General features: G+C 41.3%; 1 protein-coding gene across 3 annotated transcripts in view; it reads right to left on the bottom strand.

Moving 5' to 3' along the window:
- UBAC2 (UBA domain containing 2) overlaps window positions 1-21,210 on the bottom strand; it is a 176,719-nt gene that overhangs the window by 50,580 nt on the left and 104,929 nt on the right. For all 3 annotated transcript variants that reach the window (XR_005531795.1, XR_005531794.1, XM_039252528.1), the window contains exons 5-6: window positions 12,836-12,959; window positions 9,072-9,119 (exon numbers count right to left, since the gene is read on the bottom strand). Coding sequence is in view for 1 of the 3 variants with exons in the window: in XM_039252528.1 (XP_039108459.1) it covers window positions 9,072-9,119; window positions 12,836-12,959 (172 nt within the window). In the remaining 2 variants the exon portion in view is untranslated. The remainder of the gene's footprint in view (window positions 1-9,071; window positions 9,120-12,835; window positions 12,960-21,210) is intronic.

Here is a 21,210-nt window from a genome sequence, read left to right as displayed (position 1 = left end):
GAGAGGGAGAGAAAGAATCCCAAGCAGGCTCCCACTGCCAGTGCAGAGCCTGCTGTGGGGCTCAAACTCACAAACCAAGAGATCATGACTTGAGCCGAAACCAAGAGTCCGACGCTCAATGGAGTCACCCAGGCGCCTCCAGGTTAACATATTTTAAATTATCCTTTCAACTTTCTCAAAGCCTTTTAAAATTTCATTTTATTGTACATGACAATGTCAGAAACACAAGGCGTTTGTTGAAAGGTGAGGTTTGAGCTGTACTTTGTTAATATTTCTTTGAGAGGGGGGTGCAGAAAGTGACAGAGAGAGAATTCCAAGCAGGTTCATGCTCAGTGTGGAGCCTGATGTGGGGCTTGATCTACAATTATGAGATCACAACCTAAGCTGATATCAAGAGCTGGACACTAGGGGCTCCTATGTGGCTCAGTTGGTTAAGGGTCTGACTTCTGCTCAGGATCAGGATCAGGGTTCTTAGGGTCAGGATCTCACGGTTCTTAGTTCAAGGCCCGCACTGGGCTCTGGGCTTTCAGCTAGCTCAAAGCCCAGAGCCTACTTCAGATTCTGAGTGTCCCTCTCTCTGCCCCACCCCGCTCATGTGCTGTCTGTTTGTCTCTCTCAGAAATAAACACTGGGGGGGGGAAAGGCTGACACTCAAGTGACTGAGCTACCCAGGCACCCCTGAGCTGCATCTTTAACCCATTATACAGACGACCAGTTACATATCTTAATCCTAGAAGAGCAAGTACAGCTATAGGCTGGATTCTTCACATCAGGAGGACAGTAGCGGCAGCCAAGGGGATAAGTCCACAAAAATCACAACAAAGGCTACAGAAAGTTGACATGTGTCTTTCAGCACTGCTGGGTACTTTTAAAATTTCTTCATATCCAGGTTCTTTCTCCAGAATCATGTCTACAATTGATGATGAACAGGGCCCCATGTTAGTGGTATAGTCAAGGGAGGATCTAACAATAACTCTGTGCGTGTCTTATGGTTGAAACAGACATGGATGCGAGCCCTGTAAGGACTCTGGGCCCACTGGACTGGGACAAGGCAGCTGGCCGTTGGTGCTGGCGCTGCCACACATCAGTTGTGCAATCTGGCCCTCAGTTGCCCCATCTCTGAAATCTTTGATTTCCCATTTGGGAAGCCCAGTTTCTCCACCACCGCAGAGCTTGTGTTAACAACTTGGTGTGGTAGCACACACTGAAAGCACCCTGACGGTCACAAAGTATTACAAAGTAATGCTTCATGGCTCAGAAACTATTTTGTGAATTCTGTGAATAGTGAATTTTGAAACTCAATAATTATTTATAGATTATCTGGGGATTATAAAGAATAATGTCTAATTCCTAAACTGAAAGACAAAACTGACTCAGAAAAAGCTTCAGAGTCAGGACCTAAATGAGTGAGATTTTGCTCAGAAAAAAAGGGATCTGAGGGTGAAAGGAGGGATATAGTTGGAAGAAACTGCATGTGGTTATACAAATCTACTTCTTAGGACACAGACACTGAAGCGAGACTACTTGCATTTGAACTCTGTCTTCACTACTTACTAGCTTATATTCTTAACAAATCATTTTTTTTTAAATTTTTTATTGTTTTTTCTTTTTTTTTAATATTTTTATTTATTTCTAGGAGAGAGAGAGAGAGAGATAGTGTGAGCAGGAGAGGATCAGAGAGAGAGGGAAACACAGAATCTGAAACAGGCTCCAGGCTCTGAGCTGGCAGTCAGCACAGAGCCCGACGTGGGGCTCGAACCCACGAACCGTGAGATTATGACCTGAGCTGAAGTTGGATGCTCAACCGACCGAGCCACCCAGGTGCCCCTCTTAACAAATTACTTAATCCTCTGTGCCTTTGTTTCATGTATAAAATGGGGGTAACAGTCCCTATTTCATTAGATTTTTATAAATGCTAATTAAGATCATTTTTATAGGGACGCCTGGATGGCTCAGTCGGTTAAGTGCCCGACATCGGCTCAGGTCATGATTTTGCGGTTCCTGAGTTTGAGCCCCACATTGGGCTCTGTGCGGACAGCTCAGAGCCTGGAGGCTGCTTTGGATTCTGTGTCTCCCTCTCTCTCTGCCCCTCCCCCCATTCGCTCACTGTCTCTCTCAAAACAAATATTTTTTAAAAAAAGATAATATTTATAAAGTGCTTGGAAAAGAGCTGCATTACTCTGCTTTCTTGAGGCTGTCTATGCTGTGGGAACAGACCATCCCAAATTTCAGCAGCTTATAGCAAACATTTATTTTTCATTCATTTTACACGTCGGCACAGCCATGCCCCACGCGCCCCCTTCATTCTGAGGTTTGGGCTGAAGGAGTAGCTTCTGTCTGGCACGTGCTTTTCTCACGGCAAAGGGAACAGAGGAATGGTGGGGCTCTGCGGCGGTTCTCAGAACTTCTGCTTGAGAAGCATTCATCACTTCTGCTCCCATTTTAGTGGCTAACGTGAGTCACAGAGTAGAGGCTGATGTTGACAGAGCACAGGGTGGCCCCCAGTAGAAAAGGGCAACACATACTTTGAACAAACAGAAGTATCTGATGAAATAGCACAGTGCGTGGTACATAGTAAGTAAAGAATAAGCGACGGCAAAATGGCACAGAATCCCAAGACAGGATGAGATGTTTGGGAAGAGTCAAACTTAGTTGATCTGAAGTATATGGGGGTTAGACTGGTACGTGAGGAGGCCAAATTTTGAAAGGCTTTGAAAGGAGGCTAGGTTTTTGCCTATAGGTGTAAGATAAATTGCAGCAATAAAATATTTATACCTTTATTTTATAAGCACTTCTGTGACAGTTTTATCAAGACACTCGTAATATTAAGCTCGTTTATTCTACACTAAGCATGTAAAAATCAAGGTCTACTGGTCACTCCCTCCCTGTGGATGCCTGTCTACCAGGACGTTCACACTGTCAGCCCTGAACTGAGTGACAACTGCCACGCCATGGCAGGGGACAGAAGGGTTCTTTCAGTAGGTCCTGGCTCCCTGCGGTCAGGAGGGGGGAGAGGGGCAGAGAGAGGAAAGGGGACTGAGGGAGGAGGAGCAAATGAATCCACATGAGAGAGAAAACCTGTGCGTGTGATGTGCGATGGGCCGGTAAGCAGCCCATGTGGTGTTGGGATTATGCGTGCCACTTTAACTGTAAGACGGCAAAGCTACCTTGTACGTCTGGATGTTCCTGGGGAGTCACAACCGTCTTCCACGTCTACACTTGGCCCTTCCACCAGCTCCATCCAGCTTTGATTTCCCTCTGCTGGGTCTGCCCTCAGTTCAATGAACTGAAAACTCAGGCATCAGATGAGTTATCTGACCCACTCTATTGTATCGTTCTTTGGCCAATCCAGAGAGGAAACAGGAGGGAAGAAAGAAAAAGGAAAAGGAAGCATGAAGAGAAGAAAAAGGCATGAAACAGAGGAGAAGGAACAGAGGACCCAACACACCATTCTCATTCACGAGGGAGCAGTCAGGGCTCTAAACTTAACTCTAAAGAGTTTAGATTTCCACAGATTTTGCTAGTCCTGCAGCTTTCCACCTAACGTTACACCATGATCGGGAAGTCAATCAACATTAGGTTCTGAGGTGCCTCACTGGCTCAATCAGTTAAGCACCCAACTCCTGAGTTTGGCTCAGGTCATGATCTCACATTTGTGGGACTGAGCTCTGCATCACTGCTTGGGATTCTCTCTCTCCCTCTTTCTTTCTACCCTTCCTCTTCTTGCTCTCTCTCTCTCAAAATAAATAAATAAATAAATAAATAAGTAAGTAAGTAAATGTTATTTTAAAAAAGAAACCCATAGGGTTCTGTCTGATGCTTTTTCTTTTCAACTACCAAAAGACAATGTTTTATAGTTTTTCTTTAAAACTACTGTTGATGGATGAGAAAAAAAAGCCATGATAGCCCACAAATGAGGCATCCTGACTTCTAGAGGATTGCTCACTTTTCCCTTCCTCTTTTTCATGATTTACAAACCATAATGAGACTTCTGTAATCTCCTACCACCGCGAAGTTTTTTTTGTTTGAAAAGCTTTAAAAATCCCCATTACTTACAGAAGAAAATACAAACTCAAACCACATTCAAAGTTCTAAATAATCTGCTGTCAATCTATGTTTCTAATCTTATTTTTGGGTAGGTCGGATTTTTTTTTTTCACACTAGGTTGCTTGATCATAAGCTAATCAAAGTCTGATATATTGTAGAGAACAGGGAACGAACGCAGGAAATAGTCAAGCCGCAAAGGATAGCTCAAGGGGAGAAGCCTGGAGTCTGAGAAACATAGGCCTGTCTGTTAATTGGTCCCCAAATAGTTCGAAAGAGGACCAAATGACGATAAACATGTGAACTGGAAAAAGAAAATTGGCGAAAGCAGGCTCTTTCTGTTTTAATCATTCCAGAATCAGCACAGGCCTGAGACTTCAACTTTTGAGCATTAGGGTACATCCCAGTGGTAATGACTCACTACTATGATTCATAAAATGGCAGAAAATGAAGAAGTACAGGGATATGGATGGCCCAAAGGCTCTCTGCAGAAGCATAAAAAGAAAAAATAAGTTCAATTAGGAAACAACAAGGTCTTTAAGGAGAGAAAGCATTCATGTGTAACAAGACCAGAGAGCTTGTTACTATATAAAGAATGCCCCCAATTTCCGAAAGCCTCTCACCAAAGACCTGAAGAAGAGGTGGACACTAACATGTCGAAGTTCATGCTCCAACTGAGATATTTCACTTGGCCATCGTAGCCAAGCTTTCCAATTACAATTTTGTGACCTTTCATGGAAATGATTATTTTAAAATATTTTTTTAAATTTATTTTTTGGGAGAGACAGAGAGAGAGAGAATGTAAGCAGGGTAGATGCAGAGAGACTGGGGGACAAAGAATCTGAAACAGACTCCAGGCTCTGAGCTGTCAGCACAGAGTCCGATGTAGGGCTCGAACTCACAAACCGTGAGATCATGACCTGAGCCGAAGTCAGATGCTTAACTGAATGAGCCACCCACGCACCCCATGTTATTAAATGTTGGTATTAAAAGCCAGAATTACCAAAGGAGAAACAACACAACATAAAACACGTGTTTATGATACATGTGAATAATCTCGAAGTGGTGTCTAAGCAAAGCCTGAATGCCCCTGACCCTTTCTGGGCAGCAGGTGGAATCTGGGCTGGATCACAAAATAGAACTGAAGAGTGGCAGCTGTCCTAGGCAACTGGCTCAGTACTGCCCCTGGAAAGCTAAGTACTCCTCCCCTCTCAACCTAGGAAAAAAATGTAGTCCTCCTTTTCTCTGTGACATCGCTGAAGCCCGAAAGCGGGCTCCTATCTAAGTAAGTGCTGCCCTGACTCAACTCTATCAACTTCTCTCCTCTCAGTCAGTGAGGTATTTTAAAGTTTTCTATTCAGAAACATTTATAATCATGCAAGAGTAAATGACACAAGGAGAGATTAAAAACTAGCCAACTGAAAATAAATCCACCAGTAACTAAATAAAATAAGTCCGAAGTTGGCAGCTTTCCAGAAAAGCACGAGTAAAAGTTGGTCGTTTCTATGACAGCAGATACACGTGACTTAGGTTTTACACAAATGTCTTTTTCAAAAAAAGCTCTTTCTCTTAAACAGCACAGAATTGCCAGATTGAAATAAAATCACTTCCTTAACACACACAGTATGTCAGGAGAACTAGTAGACTCAACGCTGGAAGGTGAAATTTCATGAACAGGTTTCCAAACATTCCCCCAGAACACTGAACACCATCTGTTTTTCTTTCTGGTAGTAAGAATCTTATTTTCTTGTTAGCATTTTATTTAGGATTAAGAAAAAAAAAGGGAAGTCACTTGATATACATGGGAGAGAAGTCACGTTGAGCAACAGACATCTGGGGCAAGCTGTGGCTCTGTGAATCTCAGACTCTGATTCCAAAATCAGTGATATGTAAACTGAACATTCACGATTTTAATATCCTTCCTTAGAATTAGCCTTATCTAAAATGTACTATATTATACTAAATGTTTCATAATAAAAACATGGTTTTGTGGGCAAAAGTCAGAAATAAAATATTCATTAAATTCAATACAAGCATTGACATTACTGTAAGGAATGAAGAAAAGGAAAACTGGCTGTGATTATGACTGATATTAATTATTGTAAGTAAACATAGTATCATCTAATTATGGTGGAATAATAATGAAGAATAAAACTGATATGAATATTTGTCAGATTTGTGTTCATTTAAAAATTTTTTTTCAATGTTTATTTTTGAGAGAGGGAGAGAGCAACGGGGGAGGGGCAGAGAGAGAGGGAGACACAGAATCTGAAGCAGGCTCCAGGCTCTGACCCGTCAGCACAGTACCTGACGCAGGGCTCGAAGCCATGAACCATGACATCATGACCTGAGCTGAAGTCGGATGCTTCACCGACTGAGCCACCCAGGTGCCCGTCAGATTTGTGTTCGTTGTAGGTCAACATAGGCTCAATTCATTACTGTTAAAAGTGAAAATTCAATGGGTTCAGAGGGGTTCACAAATACATGGACTGTTTAAATGCTAAGTTCTGGGAATTATATTCCAAATGCTGTGCAATACTATTTACTTTTTTTGTTGTTGTTAAGTTTATTTGTTTTTAGGAGAGACAGAGATAGAGAAAGCATAGGCCAGGGAGGGGCAGAGATAAAAGGGGACAGAGGATCCAAAACGGGCTCTGTGCTGACAGCAGAGAGCCTGATGCGGGGCTTCAACACACGAACTGTAAGATCATGACCTGAGCCAAAGTTGGACGCTTAACCGACTGAGCCACCCAGGAACCCCCTCTATTTACTCTTCTTAAACAAGGGATTTTTATGTTAAAAATTTGTTAAACTTCTGATTCTTAAAAAAAATCCAACAATTCCCTATGTCACTTAGTTCTTATCACAACAAGCACCCCAAGCTAATAGAACACTGTTATGTTTAGTATACTGGAATTAAAATAAAAACTTAATTAGAAAAAATTTAAATAAGAACCTACTACCTGTTAAACATGTACTGGAAAAGACTGACCACTACATGCATATTTTAGATTTTAAAAAGACTACAAAGAAATGAAAAAAATGCAACCTCCACTTCTAGAGCACTGAATGCCACAAAAGAAAACTTTCTGAGGTGAGAGCAAGCCCTTGATTTAAAACCAAGTCTGACAACTATAAAGATATAAAATGATATGTTTTCAAACAAATGTCACGTAATGAGTTATTAAAGAGGGGTTTGGATAATAAGAGCCAATCAATCAATAGTAAACTAACACCGTGAAAGAGCACACAGTCCGGTACTTCTCAAATTCCTCAGTGTTTTAGGAAAATATTGAAAACAGGACTCAAGACCACTCACTGTGAAGGGAAACAAAATGTGTCTGGAAAGAAAGAGGAGACTGTCGTGCTGCTCTCATTATGAGAGCATCGCACTATCTACTGTTTGCACACTAGTGAAATAGCTGTTCATCACACTGACAGTTCAAGCGGGAGGAGATTCGGGGATTAGGAGGTAGCCTGGTGACCGTGCCCCACAGATGCGGTCTGATCCCACACTGTCACCAAGTCACTATGCAACACCAAGCGGCATTCTTAGGAACACCAAGCGGCTGGGATGGTTTGCAGACCACAAACCGGAAGTCAGCTCAGTGGGCCTGAGGCCAATCGGTTATCTGGGCACCTGAGACAGGTTATTTCTGGAGGGGGAAACAAAGTGACTTTGACCCTCAGGATGCGGGCTGGCAGCCTGGGGAATGAAGGACTAAACTGTAAATGAGAAGAATGAGCACACAGAAGCTGCACAGAGCGCATAAAGGAAGGAGAGAGGACAGCAGGTCTAAAGTAACAGAACAGGGGCCCAAATCCCACCCACCAGGAAACAAGACTAACTCATGATAGCACAAAAAACGTCTGCGGGGAAGTGCATGGTTATTTCCAAATCCTTTCCCCCTGATGCTATATATATCACTATGAATCCCTTCTGCATTAGTCTTCCCCAAGAAAAAAGTTAAAACTATGTTCCATACGCACTAATTATAACCTTATTTTTATATAAACTTGGGAGTGCAAATTTGAGTTATGGATGAAAAATAAAACTCAACCTCATGTTCTAGCTTTCTTTCTAAATATCTCACGAATAGAGTTTAAGACAAATGCTTGATAAAATAAAAGAGCACGGCAGGCAGACGGGTGAAGACGCGGCCCAAACCCTTGAGCTCACCCCCGCTGCATTCTCTGGACACACACGCTGACGATTCTCCAGTCCACCTGACTTTCCATTTTGCCTTATTTTTCCCCTTGCATGACAATGTCTCTTCACAAAACAGGCAGAACATCTCTGGTTATTTTTAGTAAATCCAACTTCATTTTCTGTCATTTTTTTCCTACTATGAATTCAACTGGTAAGGTAATTTTAAAAAAACAGTAACAAGAGGGGCGCCCGGGTAGCTCAGTCAGTTAAGGGTCAGACTCTTGATTTCAGCTCAGGTCACGATCTCATGATTTATAAATTTGAGCCCCACATCAGGCTTCATGCGGACAGTACAGGACTTGCTTCTTTGATCCTCTATCCCTGCCCCTCCCCCGTGCTCGCTTGCTCTCTCTCTCTCTTTCTCTCTCTCAAAATAAATAAACAGATTTAAAAAAATTTGAGGGGCACCTGGGTGGCTCAGTTGGTTAAGTGTCTGACTTTTGCTCAAGTCATGACCTCATGGTTTGTGAGTTTGAGCCCTGCACCAGGCTCTTTGCTGTCAGCACAGAGCCCACTTTGGATCCTTTATCTCCCTCTCTCTGCCCCTCCCCTGCTCATTCTCTCTCTAATTAATTAATTAAAAAATTAAAAAAAAAAAATACTAACAGGAAACTCTGCTAAAACCTTCATCAAAATTACCTTGAAAACTGAGACAAACTGGCCCCCTTCATGTTAACTGCTCATGTAACTGGCCCCTTTGCATTAGTACGGAAGTAGCATTGAGATGGAGCTGACAGTTAAAAGAATGCTGGAGACATGACATTTTCCCTAAAGTTCCTTCAGAAAAGTGAGTTTAGGGGAGAGAAATCACACTTACAAGTCCACTTATGGCCACAATCCAGATGTAGGAACCAGAGGTGAAAAGCTATAAAAGAAAAACAAGGCAACTAAAAATGAAATTCAATCGCCAGTCACAGTACACTTCTGTTTACATAACTACAGTGATAACCATTTAAATAGTAATTGTATATCTCTGAATATAAACAAGTAGAAAATTAATAAATATCAATTCTGTCATCCAAAAGAAAATAATAATACTTTTTCTTTGCACTTGGCCCACTTCTGTGCAAAGAAAAATAAGTGAAATTCAGGCATATTCTTATTTACAAGTGGACATTAACTGATGTAAACAAAGTAAAATACCACATACAAACCAATTATTACAACCAACAACATACAAAATACGTAGTCACCATCCCATGCCTGGTGCTGAGTAATGACAGGTGACATTAGTTTCCACAGTTCTCTCATTTTAATTTCTCATCGCTGTCACTCTAACTTTGGAGGGGCCTGACTTGTGCGAGTACACAGGCACGTCCGGGGCTGCTGGGCTTACCTGTGGTGCCTCTCATTCCAGCTCACTCAGGGAAGAGCAAACCAGACAATGATACTGAGGTAATCCATGCAAAAGTAATCAGAATTAAGTCTCATAAAATCTCTCCATTTATTTTCCAAATCATTGACATAGGAGTGTTGTGCTGAGGGTAAACAACTAAAGTCGTAAGACATTCAAAGTGTTGCTGTGAGAAGGAAAAGATCTAGAGCCTGCAGTTTGCTCATATTTATCCCATTATGTTGGGTATATGGGGACTTCTGCTCCTAGACAAAGAAGCAGGACCAGGGGCTAACTATAGACACTGTGCTAGATCAAAATCTCAAAGTTCTGCACATTTACCAAGGATCCATGAGAGAGAGAGAGAGAGAGAGAGAGAGAGAGAGAAACATAAACAGAAGTGAGATACAAAGGTAAGAGATGACAAAGTACAGGCAAAAAGGAGGCTGACAAAGTGTGTTCTTAGTGCTATCTTACAGAGAAAGGAGCACTGGTTACAAATTTAAATTTAATCCCTTGATCTAAAATTTAATCCTTTTACCTAGCACGGGTGCTTATTCAGCATAAACAACTTTGAAAATAACAAGGATGAGAATTACGTGGAAAAATACTTTTCTGTAGTTTTATTCTAGAAATATAAAGAATAATAAAATAGCTAACACTTTTTTGTTGTTTTATTTTATATTTGTTTTTAGCTAACGCTTTTATAGCACTTACTATGTGCCAAGGATCGATCTTAATGCTTTTCATTTATTAAACTTACTGAATCCTCCTAATCACCCTATGAGGTAAGTTCTATTTTGAGCCCTATTTTAACCATGAAAACTGAGAGGTCAAGTAATCTGTTCAAGGTCAGAGAGCTGGCAGGTGATGGAGCTGGCAGTGTACCCAATTGGTCTAGCTCTGCCACCCAGTGATCATGACCTCCAGGCTGCCATCTCTCAAACATGAGTAAGAAGAGAGTATCATGAATTTTGTCAATAAAAAATGATTTCCTTTGGACTCTTAAGCCCCTCATCTTATTGCTTGCTTGGTCCCAATTGTGTGCTCATGTGTTTTAACAGTAGGTATGTTGTTTCTCACTGCTGGGCTCCTTGAGGACAGAGTGCTACACCTCATGCTTCATTTTATCTTCTACAGCCCCCAGCAAGGGCATTACATGACTGGCTCTCAAGCCATCTGACACGTTCACAAACATTTTTGGTCTTCTGATAATGATTAAAATCACTGAATCATTCACTCACTTCCCTCATTCATTCAGCCAATGTTCCTGGCTTCAAGAAGTGCTATGCAGAAGACAGAAAGATGCAGAACATCAAGGGAGGAGAGAGGTAGGGAGAGAATAGACACTTTGAGAATAAGGGGTCCATATCACATCAAGGTGGGGAGGGTTGGGACCTGATACTGAATAAGCAAAAGGAACCGTGGATGCCATCCATGTTTTCAAGAAGCCAACGAGGCATGTCTACCTCTTTTTTCTGATAGTAATTTCTATCTCACTGAAAGAAAGAAAGAAAGAAAGAAAGAAAGAAAGAAAGAAAGAAAGAAAGAAAGAAAGAAAATAACATGCACAATTTCAGAAAAACCAAGAGACATTAATTAATTAATTAATTAATTTTGGAACCAAATGACTTAGTTCTTATTATCTGTTTGGATTATCTTGAATGACCAACACTATTATCTCTAATTCTTCAAGGGACCTTGTAAGATAGACATTATCTTTACAGATCAGCAAACAGGAGCTCAGAAAAGTGACAAAGCAAATAACTACCAGAGCAAGTAATCAAACCAAAGTCCACTTGGCTTCAAAGACTTTCCATAACACTCCACTGAACTCTCACACCGTAATTAATAGAACATGTTTCACCCTCAAGGATGCTCTATAACTTCGGTCAACAAGAGGCTCAGAAGGCTTCCAAAACTGACCACGTCTCCGTGCCTTGCTAGAACTAGAACTTGGGTCTCCTGCCCCAGGTGCAGGGCACTCTTCCACCACTGCATTCTGCCTTCTGATGTCACAGGTCTTAAAAAGTAAACATGTGGGGTCTGTGGATGGCTCAGTCAGTTAAGCATCTGACTCCTGATTTTGGCTCAGGTCATGATCTCACGGTCCTGAGACTGAGCTCCATTGCTGGGCTCTGCACTGGGTGTGGAGCCTACTTAAGATTCTCTCTCTCTGTCCCTCTCCTTCACTCTCTCTCTTAAAAAAAAAAAATTAACATCTTTAAAAAAGTAAACATGCCACAGCAAATCCCTCTAGCAGGAATAAACTGCAGAAAGGGGCTATTAGGTGATACAACATTAGGAAGGATAAGGGAGAGTGTAATTGTATGTAGGCTGAGAGATGAAGAATAAACATTTCATGAGAAACAGTTGTAAAAGCGGTGAGGAAACACTCACCCTAGATGAACCACTGATAACACCTGACAGCATCCTAGACAGACTGGAGGAAATACCAAAGGTTAAAAGGGGAGAGAGGAGGGCATTTGACAGAGACACTAGTATCCGGTTTGATATATGTGGGATAAGGAATGTTATGAGTATTAACAGTGGATCAAAAGGCCATAGTGCTGCAGGAAACAGAAGAATAAAAGTTCACATCAAAAGCTCTGAGAGTGAAAGAAAAGTGATGAGTATTACAGGGAGAAAATGAAAATCATGTAACTTCTGTCACTTGGCCTGGAACCCAGCAGAGGTAGGTCAATGACACTGGATACTGGTGAACGTAACCTTTTTCAATTTAGATCAAACAATAAGAACTCTCAACACTTTGCATCAAACCACTTAGCCAAGTGGCCATGCAGCACAGGAGTCAGAGAGTTGGTAACGCATGTCTGGTTTCTTCAGCGCTCTATCTGTGACACTGGAGTCATTAATTTTGACAGTGAATTTCCACTTTCCACCCTTCGACGGTTCTCGTTTGTTTCCACTTCATACTGTGATTTTTAAAAGGTACTTACACAGAATTGTATAATGAAATTAAAATACTTTCCACTGATACAAATTACAGTGAAAGCTCTTATCAGATTTCTAAAGACTATGAAAGCATTCTAGTACTTTATATGCCTTGATGTTCTTGTTCTGTAACACTTCCTTTGAACGTTTGATATAGATCATGAAGCCAAACTTATGGGAAAAAAAACACTGTTTTCAAGGAGATCAAATGAGAAAAAGACCCCCCCTGCCCCGACCAAAAAAAAAAAAAAGCTCTGGTTAAAGCAAGATGAACATAAAAATGCGTACCGTACCTGTAGTCCTAGTATATAAATCAACGTCTTGTTTGTGATGGACAACGGGCCCAGAATTTGTGCCACTTGGACTCTTGGTATGGAGCAGTAAAATGGTACAAACAGAGCAAACACAGGTGCCAGGCTATGCAAACAAACAAACAAACAAACAAGTCACTGTATTATAATCCTCAATTTAAAATACCAATAGCAAATATATATTTGAAGTCATATTGCTTCTAATTTTATTTCTATCTGAAAGCATGGTCTCAGATATACAAGCTGGATTCTATATGTGCATCGCATCTGAAATAATGTGTACTTACAAATAACATTTTGTGAAAACTCTAATTATCTAAATACTTATTGACTCTCCTAAAACTATTGCAAAGGTGGTCTGGCATCTACTAGTTGTCAGGCATTGTATGAAAATTTAAAGTTGCTGCTACGTTTTCTTCCCATGAATGACTTAAATCTAATGAAAGAGGTTTTAACAAAAGCGACAAACGTAATTTATCGTGCTCACACCCCAAAGTCTCATCTCACACTGTCCAAATAGATCATTATAGTACTGGACCCCCTTCCCGCTCCTGCCTTCCCTTCCTCAAACCCCTACCCCACCCCACCTTAAAACCTGTTTTTGCTGGTCCCCCAGATTTTTCCTGCCACCCACTCTTCTTCTGGCCTCTCCAGGGATCACCATCGCCTCTTCTTACTCCAGTCTCTCTTTGGTATCATCGCAAGCCATTCCACAGCATTGATTACAAAAATGGAGTCCCCAAACTGTCTGCCTGCCCTCCCCTTGGTTATGAAACTCAATTTGATACCTTCAACTTAACATACTCAAGAGTCGCAGTGTCTAATTAAAGTGTTGTTTCTCTCTAATCCATCTCTTAAACTGCTGACACACAAAACAGTGATCATGTCACAACCCTATTTAAACCCATCGTTCCACAGGTGCCCGGGATCCAAAGAGGAAATGTAAATATTAGCATGAAATAGCAAAGCACTCCAATTCGTGCTTATTAGTGTGGTTTCCCACAACTGCCCTTCTCTCCCTTCTCCCGATCTGGTTCCTCCCCGTCATCTCAACCCCCAAGGATGCTCCCTGGGCACAGTAGGCTCTATTGACCATTCACTGACGCAAGTTATTCTTCCAACCTAAATGTCCTTTCCACTTTTCTGCCTAGGAAACACTTTCCGCGTGCGACAGCTCAATCCTTTCCTGAGGATACTACTCCGGCTCCTCTGGGTGGCCAGAAGCTCCGTCCTCTGCCCTAGAAGTTACCTCAGTTTCACTGTTTCAATCAGTGGATCTCCTGGGCACTGTGTGAGGCGGCAGCCCAGCTTCAGGAGCTCCATCTATGTCTATGCCTAAGCAGCAGTCTCTAATCTCCAGGAATTAGCTCCAGGACTGCACACTCACATTCCCACAAGGGCTAGGCAGGAAGCATGAATGAGGAGAGTGGTCTGGGCACGTGCTTGCACCCACTCATCATTAGACGCTTGGCTTAATGACTCAATGTAGCTTTTATTTTTCCTCTGTGCTGTTGGTGGTGGTGCGTGTGTTTGGTGAGTGGCATGAGTATATCTTTACCACACACAAAAAAGTGCAAGAAATGTTCTCATTGCCACTTTTGTGGAAACACAGAACACTCTTGGCCTCTTGTGCAAAATTTTCCCGTCTTTGATAAAGATCATGTTATTAAAAAAAAAACAAACAACTACATCACACTGTCCTCTCAATTCTGCTTCCAAAAACAAAATGAAAGCAAGCATACACTGCAAATGTGAAAGATGGCAGCAGCATCTATAGGCATCTACGAGAATGCAGCAAATACTAGGATTGGGAAAAACCCCAAATAGCGAGCGAGCAACTAAGTGCCAGACACCGGTAAGGACCTAGCGAGCACCTGAGTGTCAGACATTGGTAAGGACCGGAAACACACATGTGTCAGATGCAATCTTTCTCCACTTGCGAGAAGGAGGATGGAGACAGAGCAGCCAAGGCATGCAGGCAGGACAGTGGATCAGCTTCAAATGCCTCACTTGTCTGGCTCGCCTCCTAGACAAAGTACCTCCCACAGCAGGGAAGGAAATGCATCCTCCTGGATTGGATCCTCCGGCATGCATCACAGTGCTTGGCACAGCCCGGAAGCCCATTCAATTTAGGGCCATAAGATCATCCTTACTCTTGAACAGCTGTATGACCATTTTTTTTTTTTTCAAAATGGGATAGTAATTATGAGAATAACCTCGTGGCTATAATTCTAGTCTTTTTTGTTATTTACTTTTATTTGAAGTAGTATAAGTAGCATATGGTTATATTTATTTCAGGTATACAATATAGTGATTCAACATTTCTATACATTACTTAGTGCTCATGATATGTACTCTTTTTTTTTTTTTTTTAAATCTAGGATTAGGGTTGGGGTTAGAGTTAAAGCATGTGCTTGGTATCCAGTAGTTCAGAGATCTTTCCAGGGGAACAGAGTTAGGGTTAGTGTTAGGGATAGGGGTGAGGGGTTAGGATATGCCTCGTATCCTACAGTTCAGAGACCTCTCCAGAGAATGAAACCCCAGACTTCTGCTGGGGTGAGATTGGTAGACTTGGCAGCCATCTACCAATCTGAGGCAAGGAAGGGATTTGGTGCTCTAAATATTCTTTCAGTAGACATTTGGCTGGTCTTTCTGTTTTTCTCCCTCCCTTTACACCCAATAAATGTACTCTTGATTCCCTTGCCTACACTCACTTCCCCTCTGGCAACCACCAGTTTGTTATCTTTATTTAAGAGTCTGTTTTTCCATTTGTCTCTTGTTTTCTTTGGTCATTCGTTTTGTTTCTTTAATTCCACATATGAGTAAAATCATATGGTGTTTGTCTTTCTCTGACTTACTTTACTTAGTATTATCCCCTCTACGTCCATCCATGTTGTTTCCCATGGCAAGATCTCATTTTTTTGAGCACATAATTTATTTAAATTCAAGTTAGTTAACATAACAGTGTTGTATTGCTTTCAGGAGTAGAACCCAGTGACTCATCACTTACATACAACACCCAGTGCTCATCCCAACAAGTGCCCTCAAGATCTCATTCCTCATTCTTTTTTTTATGGTTAATATTCCTTTGTGTGTGTGTGTGTGTGTGTGTGTGTGTACACGCACACGTGTGCACGCTCCATCTTTAGCCTTTCGTCTATCAGTGGACCCTTGGGTTGTTTACATATCGCGACTACTGTAAATAACGCTGCAATAAACACACATGTCATTTATTATTTTTTTTAAAAATGTTTTATTTATTTTTGAGAGAGAGAGAGAAGCAGCATGAGCAGGGGAGAGTCAGAGAGAGAGGGAGACAGAGAATCCAAAGACAGGCTCTAGGCTCTGAACTAACTGTCAGTATAGAGCCGATGTGGGGCTCAAACCCACGAACCATGAGATCATGACCTGAGCTGAAGTCGGATGCTCAACCGAATGAGCAACCCAGGCACCCCAATTTATCTTTTTTAATTAGCATTTTCTTTGGGTAAATACTCAGTAATGGAATTACTGGATCATACAGTAATTCTATTTTTAATTTTTTAGGGAACCTCCATACTGTTTTCCACAGTGGTTGCACCAATTCACATTCCCATCAACAGTGTATGAGGGTTTCTTTTTTCTCCCCACATCCTTGCCTTGTTATTTCTTGTCTTTTTGATTGTAGTCATTCTGACAGATTAAGATGATATCTCAGTGTGGTTTTGATCTGCACATCCCTGACAAATGAGCACCTTTTCATGTATCTGTTGGCTATCTGTAGATCTTCTTTGGAAATATGTCTAGTCAAGGTCTGTCCATTTTTTAATTGAATTATTTGTGGGGCCTTTTGGTGTTGTGTTGCATAAGTTCTTTACATATTTCAGATATTAACCCCTCATAAGATAAATCATTTGCAGGATCTTCTCCCATTTGGTAGGCTGCCTTGTTGTTTTCTTGATGGTTTCCTTCACTGTGGAAAAGCTGTTTATTTTGGTGTGGTCCCAAAAATTTATTTTTGCTTTTGTTTCCTTTCCCTGAGACGACATATCTAGAAAAAAGTGTGTATGTCAAAGAGGTTACTGCTTGTGTCTTCTAGGAGTTTTATAGTTTCAGGCCTCACATTTAGGTCTAACCATTTTGAGATTATTTTTATGATCACATTTTACCTATACAGGGTTTTAAAACATCTCCTATCAAATTCTGTCACAAAGCACAATATTTGGGGCACCTGGGTGGCTCAGTCGGTTAACACGTCCGACTTCGGCTCAGGTCATGATCTCACGGTTCGTGGGTTTGAGCCCTGCATCGGGCTCTGTGCTGACAGCCAGCTCAGAGCCTGCAGCCTGTTTCGGATTGTGTGTCTCCCTCTCTCTCTGACCCTCCCCTGCTCATGCTGTTTCTCTCTCTCTCCCTCAGATAAATAAAACATTAAAAAAACATTAAAATAAAAAAGGAAAGCACAATATTTTACTTAGCATTGCATCCCCCTAATACCTAATTTAAATTCTTACATTGACTCTCAATATTTGTCTGATTATAAAAAAAACTAACAAAGCAACTTTAATGAACAGAGACTTATTTTTTTAATTTTAATTTTTTTAAAAATGTTTTTTATTTATTTCTTAGAGATAGAGAGAAAGACAGCGTGAGCAGGGGAGGGTCAGAGAGAGAGGGAGACACAGAATCTGAAACAGGTGCCAGGCTCTGAGCCAGCTGTCAGCACAGAGCCTGACGCAGGGCTCGAACCCATGAGCCGTGAGATCATGACCTGAGTCAAAGTCAGATGCTTAACCAATTGAGCCACCCAGGCGCCCCTCATTTTCAATTTTTTTTTAAATTTTTGAGAGAGAGTATGTACAAATGGGGGAGAGGGGCAGAGGGAGGGAGAGGAAGAGGGGGAGGGGGAGGGGGAAAGGGGGAGAGGGGGGAAGGGGGAGGGGAAGGGGGGAGGGAGGGAGAGAGAGAGAGAGAGAGAGAGAGAATCTTAAGCAGGTTCCACATGGGGCTTGATCCCACAACCCTGGGATCATGACCTGAGCCAAAATCAAGAGTCTGATGCTCAACAGAGCCACCTACACGTCCCAGTCACCAGGTTTAGAATGGTTTGTTAGGGAACAAAAACTATCTGATCTACTTTATAACCATCATCTCTGCTGATCTCTCAACTCTGCACACTCAGCAGTCTTAAGAATTATTCAGCAAAGATGGAAAGTTTACAAGAGAAAATAATTTTCTTCTCCATGAATTTTTAAGCTTTGAAATATATATTAATAGAGAAAATAGCTTAAAATGTTGGCAATAGCTTTCTATAAACAAACTTCCTCTTTGTGACTGTAGTTGAATGAGACATATGTCCAAGAGCAAATCAAAGCAAATATGTAGTTGTCTTTCCTGAAAGAATGTTCTGGTTGTTGTGTGGAAAATTCTTCTCTTCCTCATCTAGTAAATGTTAACTGACCTCCTTACCTATTCCACGCCAGACCCTGAGCTACACATTCCCTCTCAGAATTAATCTCTGCAACAGAGACTTATTTAAATTGCCATTCTAAATACTACACAAAAAACCTGTTTTGTTCCAATTCAACTTATCTAAACCCAAACAAAGTTGATTAAGTAGCTGTGTATTCTTCCCATTAAAAAGTGCAAATTAGTCACTCCTGGGCTTAAAATCCTCCAGTGAGTCCCCAGCCTTGAGTAAAAGCCAAAGTCTTTACAAAGACCTGGCAAGGCCCCACAACCCAGACCTCAGACTGGGTCTTCCACTGCTACTCCTCCCTCTACTTGGCCTCCCCACCACTAGCTGTCGCTGTTCCAGCCATGCTGGACAAGGTATGTCTCACTTGGTGCCCCACGGCACATGCCTGTCCTGGCCACCTTCCCACAGACATGTGGGCCATTTACTCCCTCACGCCCTTCCGGTCTTTACTCAAAAGGCTCCTTCTCAGGGAGGTCCTTCTTGGCCGCCTCATTCCAAAGTGCAGCCCCTACCCCACATTACAGACCCATCCCCACTCTGCATTCTCTGTTTCCTTTCCCCACAGCACCTACAAGCTCATCATCTACTGTGTGACTTATTTATCATTTGTCTCCCCGCCTGGTGGGAAACTCCACGGAGCCTGGGATTCTGCCTGTTTGTTTGCTGTGTTATCACCACTCTCTAAAACCATGCCTGGCACAGAGGGCTTGCTTAAAAAATATCTGCCGACTAAATGCACTTGATCTTAGCCAAGAGGCCGAGAAGCGATCTCTGCCGACTTGAGTTTCTCTTTAAAATGGCGAACCAGAATTTGCCTTTTATTTTAAAAAGCATCTTGTTTTATTATTTTTAGTGAGATTAAAACATACAGTTTCATATATACACTCAAAATACAGCCTGTGGGTCTCTTGGTAATAAGAAAACTATTTTGGTTGTACCTGAGAGATCGCACCACAGAACATGTTTTTTGAGGTAATTAATTTATAGAAGTCCCAATAAAATGTAGTGGATGATGTTACAATAGACAATCTGAAACCACGTTCGTGTTTGAAGTTACATTTCAACATAAACTAAGACAATACTGATAGGAATTTTAATGACCACAGTTCATGTCTTATATACCAATAAAAGAAGTTTAAAAATTCCTTAGAAGTTATCACTGTATAGTTTTAAATGATGACTAAGTACTAGACCACATCCACCCATAATACAAAAGCACACATTTCAGACCACGAATATACAGGTTGTTTTGTAGAAATTTCCATTGCTATTTCTATACACACAGACTTCACAAACTATCATAATGTTATTAGTCACTGACCAGTTTTTCTCTTTTCCTTATTTTATGATACAACATCTGTTGTGTATTTTGGCAACAATAATCCAGTTTGACTCTTTCCAAACTGTGAATAACTAACTTCTGGAAGCCCCATCTGACTTACATATATGAATGTGAAGTAAAGAAAAGAGGAAAACAGGTTATCATTCATTCATTCTTTCAACTAATGTCACTAATAATTAGTATCTACTGTATACTCACAACTGTACTCAATAGAATAAAATCATAAAACACACTCAGTTCAGGTCACAAATGTCCATCTTAGCTCTTCTACAGGAAAGGATGTTGACTGCACTTTTATAGTACAACAAAAGAAATCATGGTAACTTTTAATAACAATAAAAATAAGGTTTGTGGGCTCATGAAATTATCACACACCAACCCCCCACAGCGTCTCACAGGACAATCACCCTGCACCCTTTTCTTTATATACGTGACCACTCTAATAACAAATCAGAGGGAGATCCAGTTTGCTAGAACATTTACTTTACCTAGTTGAGTTCTTCATTACACAACGTTTTACTTAATAAAAATTCTTTCAAATATTAAAAACCAAAACACCGTACCAGGACGTCCTTTCAACAAATTGAGAAGCTCAACAGTGTCTTCTTCAAATAGTCTTCAATCTAAGTTTTAAATAAATTAATTGTGGAATATTTTATCATATTTATCACCAAATCATAAAATCTCTGTATTTCCTCCTCAGAATGTTTGCACTTGGAATTATCTTGGCGATCATTTACTTCAGTACCCTTATTTTATAGACAGTGAGGTGGAGGCACAAAGAATTGGGTAAGTGGTTGCTCTTCTGTCTGACAGCGTTCAGCATCTCCAGCATTTTCAAGCTTAGAAGAACCTAGTAAGCTTCTAGATGGAATGATACCAGTGAGGGGGGTGCTGAAGCCACTTGGCCATTTTGACAGATTCTGGAGTGGAAGACAAGAAGTCTCAAAGGAACAATTTCCTACCAAATAATTCAATTCTCTCTGTATCATCCCTCAAAACAGTCAACCAGTTTATGTAGGCACCTAAATAAAAAAGAGCCTCTTCCATTTTTTTTAATGATCCTAACTTTTGGGAACTAGCTTCATATTTTGATTTGAAAGCTCTTTCTGGTGACTTTCTCCTACTGGCCTTCCTTATATTCTCTGGAGTTGGGAAGACTCAAATACACAACCTAAGTCCTTTTCTATGGGACAACTTCCAGTGCATGGGGAAGATGATCACACCCCGGCTAAGCCCAAGCATTCTCAGTTTATTCAGTCATTTCTCCTAAGACCTGGGATCTAGACCCCTTACCAACCTGATCACATGGTCATTTATGCCCTTCGTAAAATGCAGCACCCAGAACTGACTGGGAATGGCCAGGTCAGTGCTGGATAAGTGTAAATATCACCTCTCCCGTTCAGACTGCTACACTATTCATTTAGCCTACACACAAGTTGTATTTGACAGCCCTGTTACATTAGCTGGGTTAAACTGAGCCACCTAGAACTGAAAGGTGAACAGCACAGGTCTCCATCCTTTGTGAAGAGGCTGGACTATCAGCTGTCAGATGTC

Source organism: Hyaena hyaena, unplaced genomic scaffold, assembly GCF_003009895.1.
Source record: "Hyaena hyaena isolate Hyena2069 unplaced genomic scaffold, ASM300989v1 scaffold_418, whole genome shotgun sequence".
NCBI lineage: Eukaryota > Metazoa > Chordata > Mammalia > Carnivora > Hyaenidae > Hyaena > Hyaena hyaena.
The sequence above is the reverse complement of the archived record's forward strand: the minus strand, read 5'-3'. Positions and strand labels throughout refer to the sequence as shown.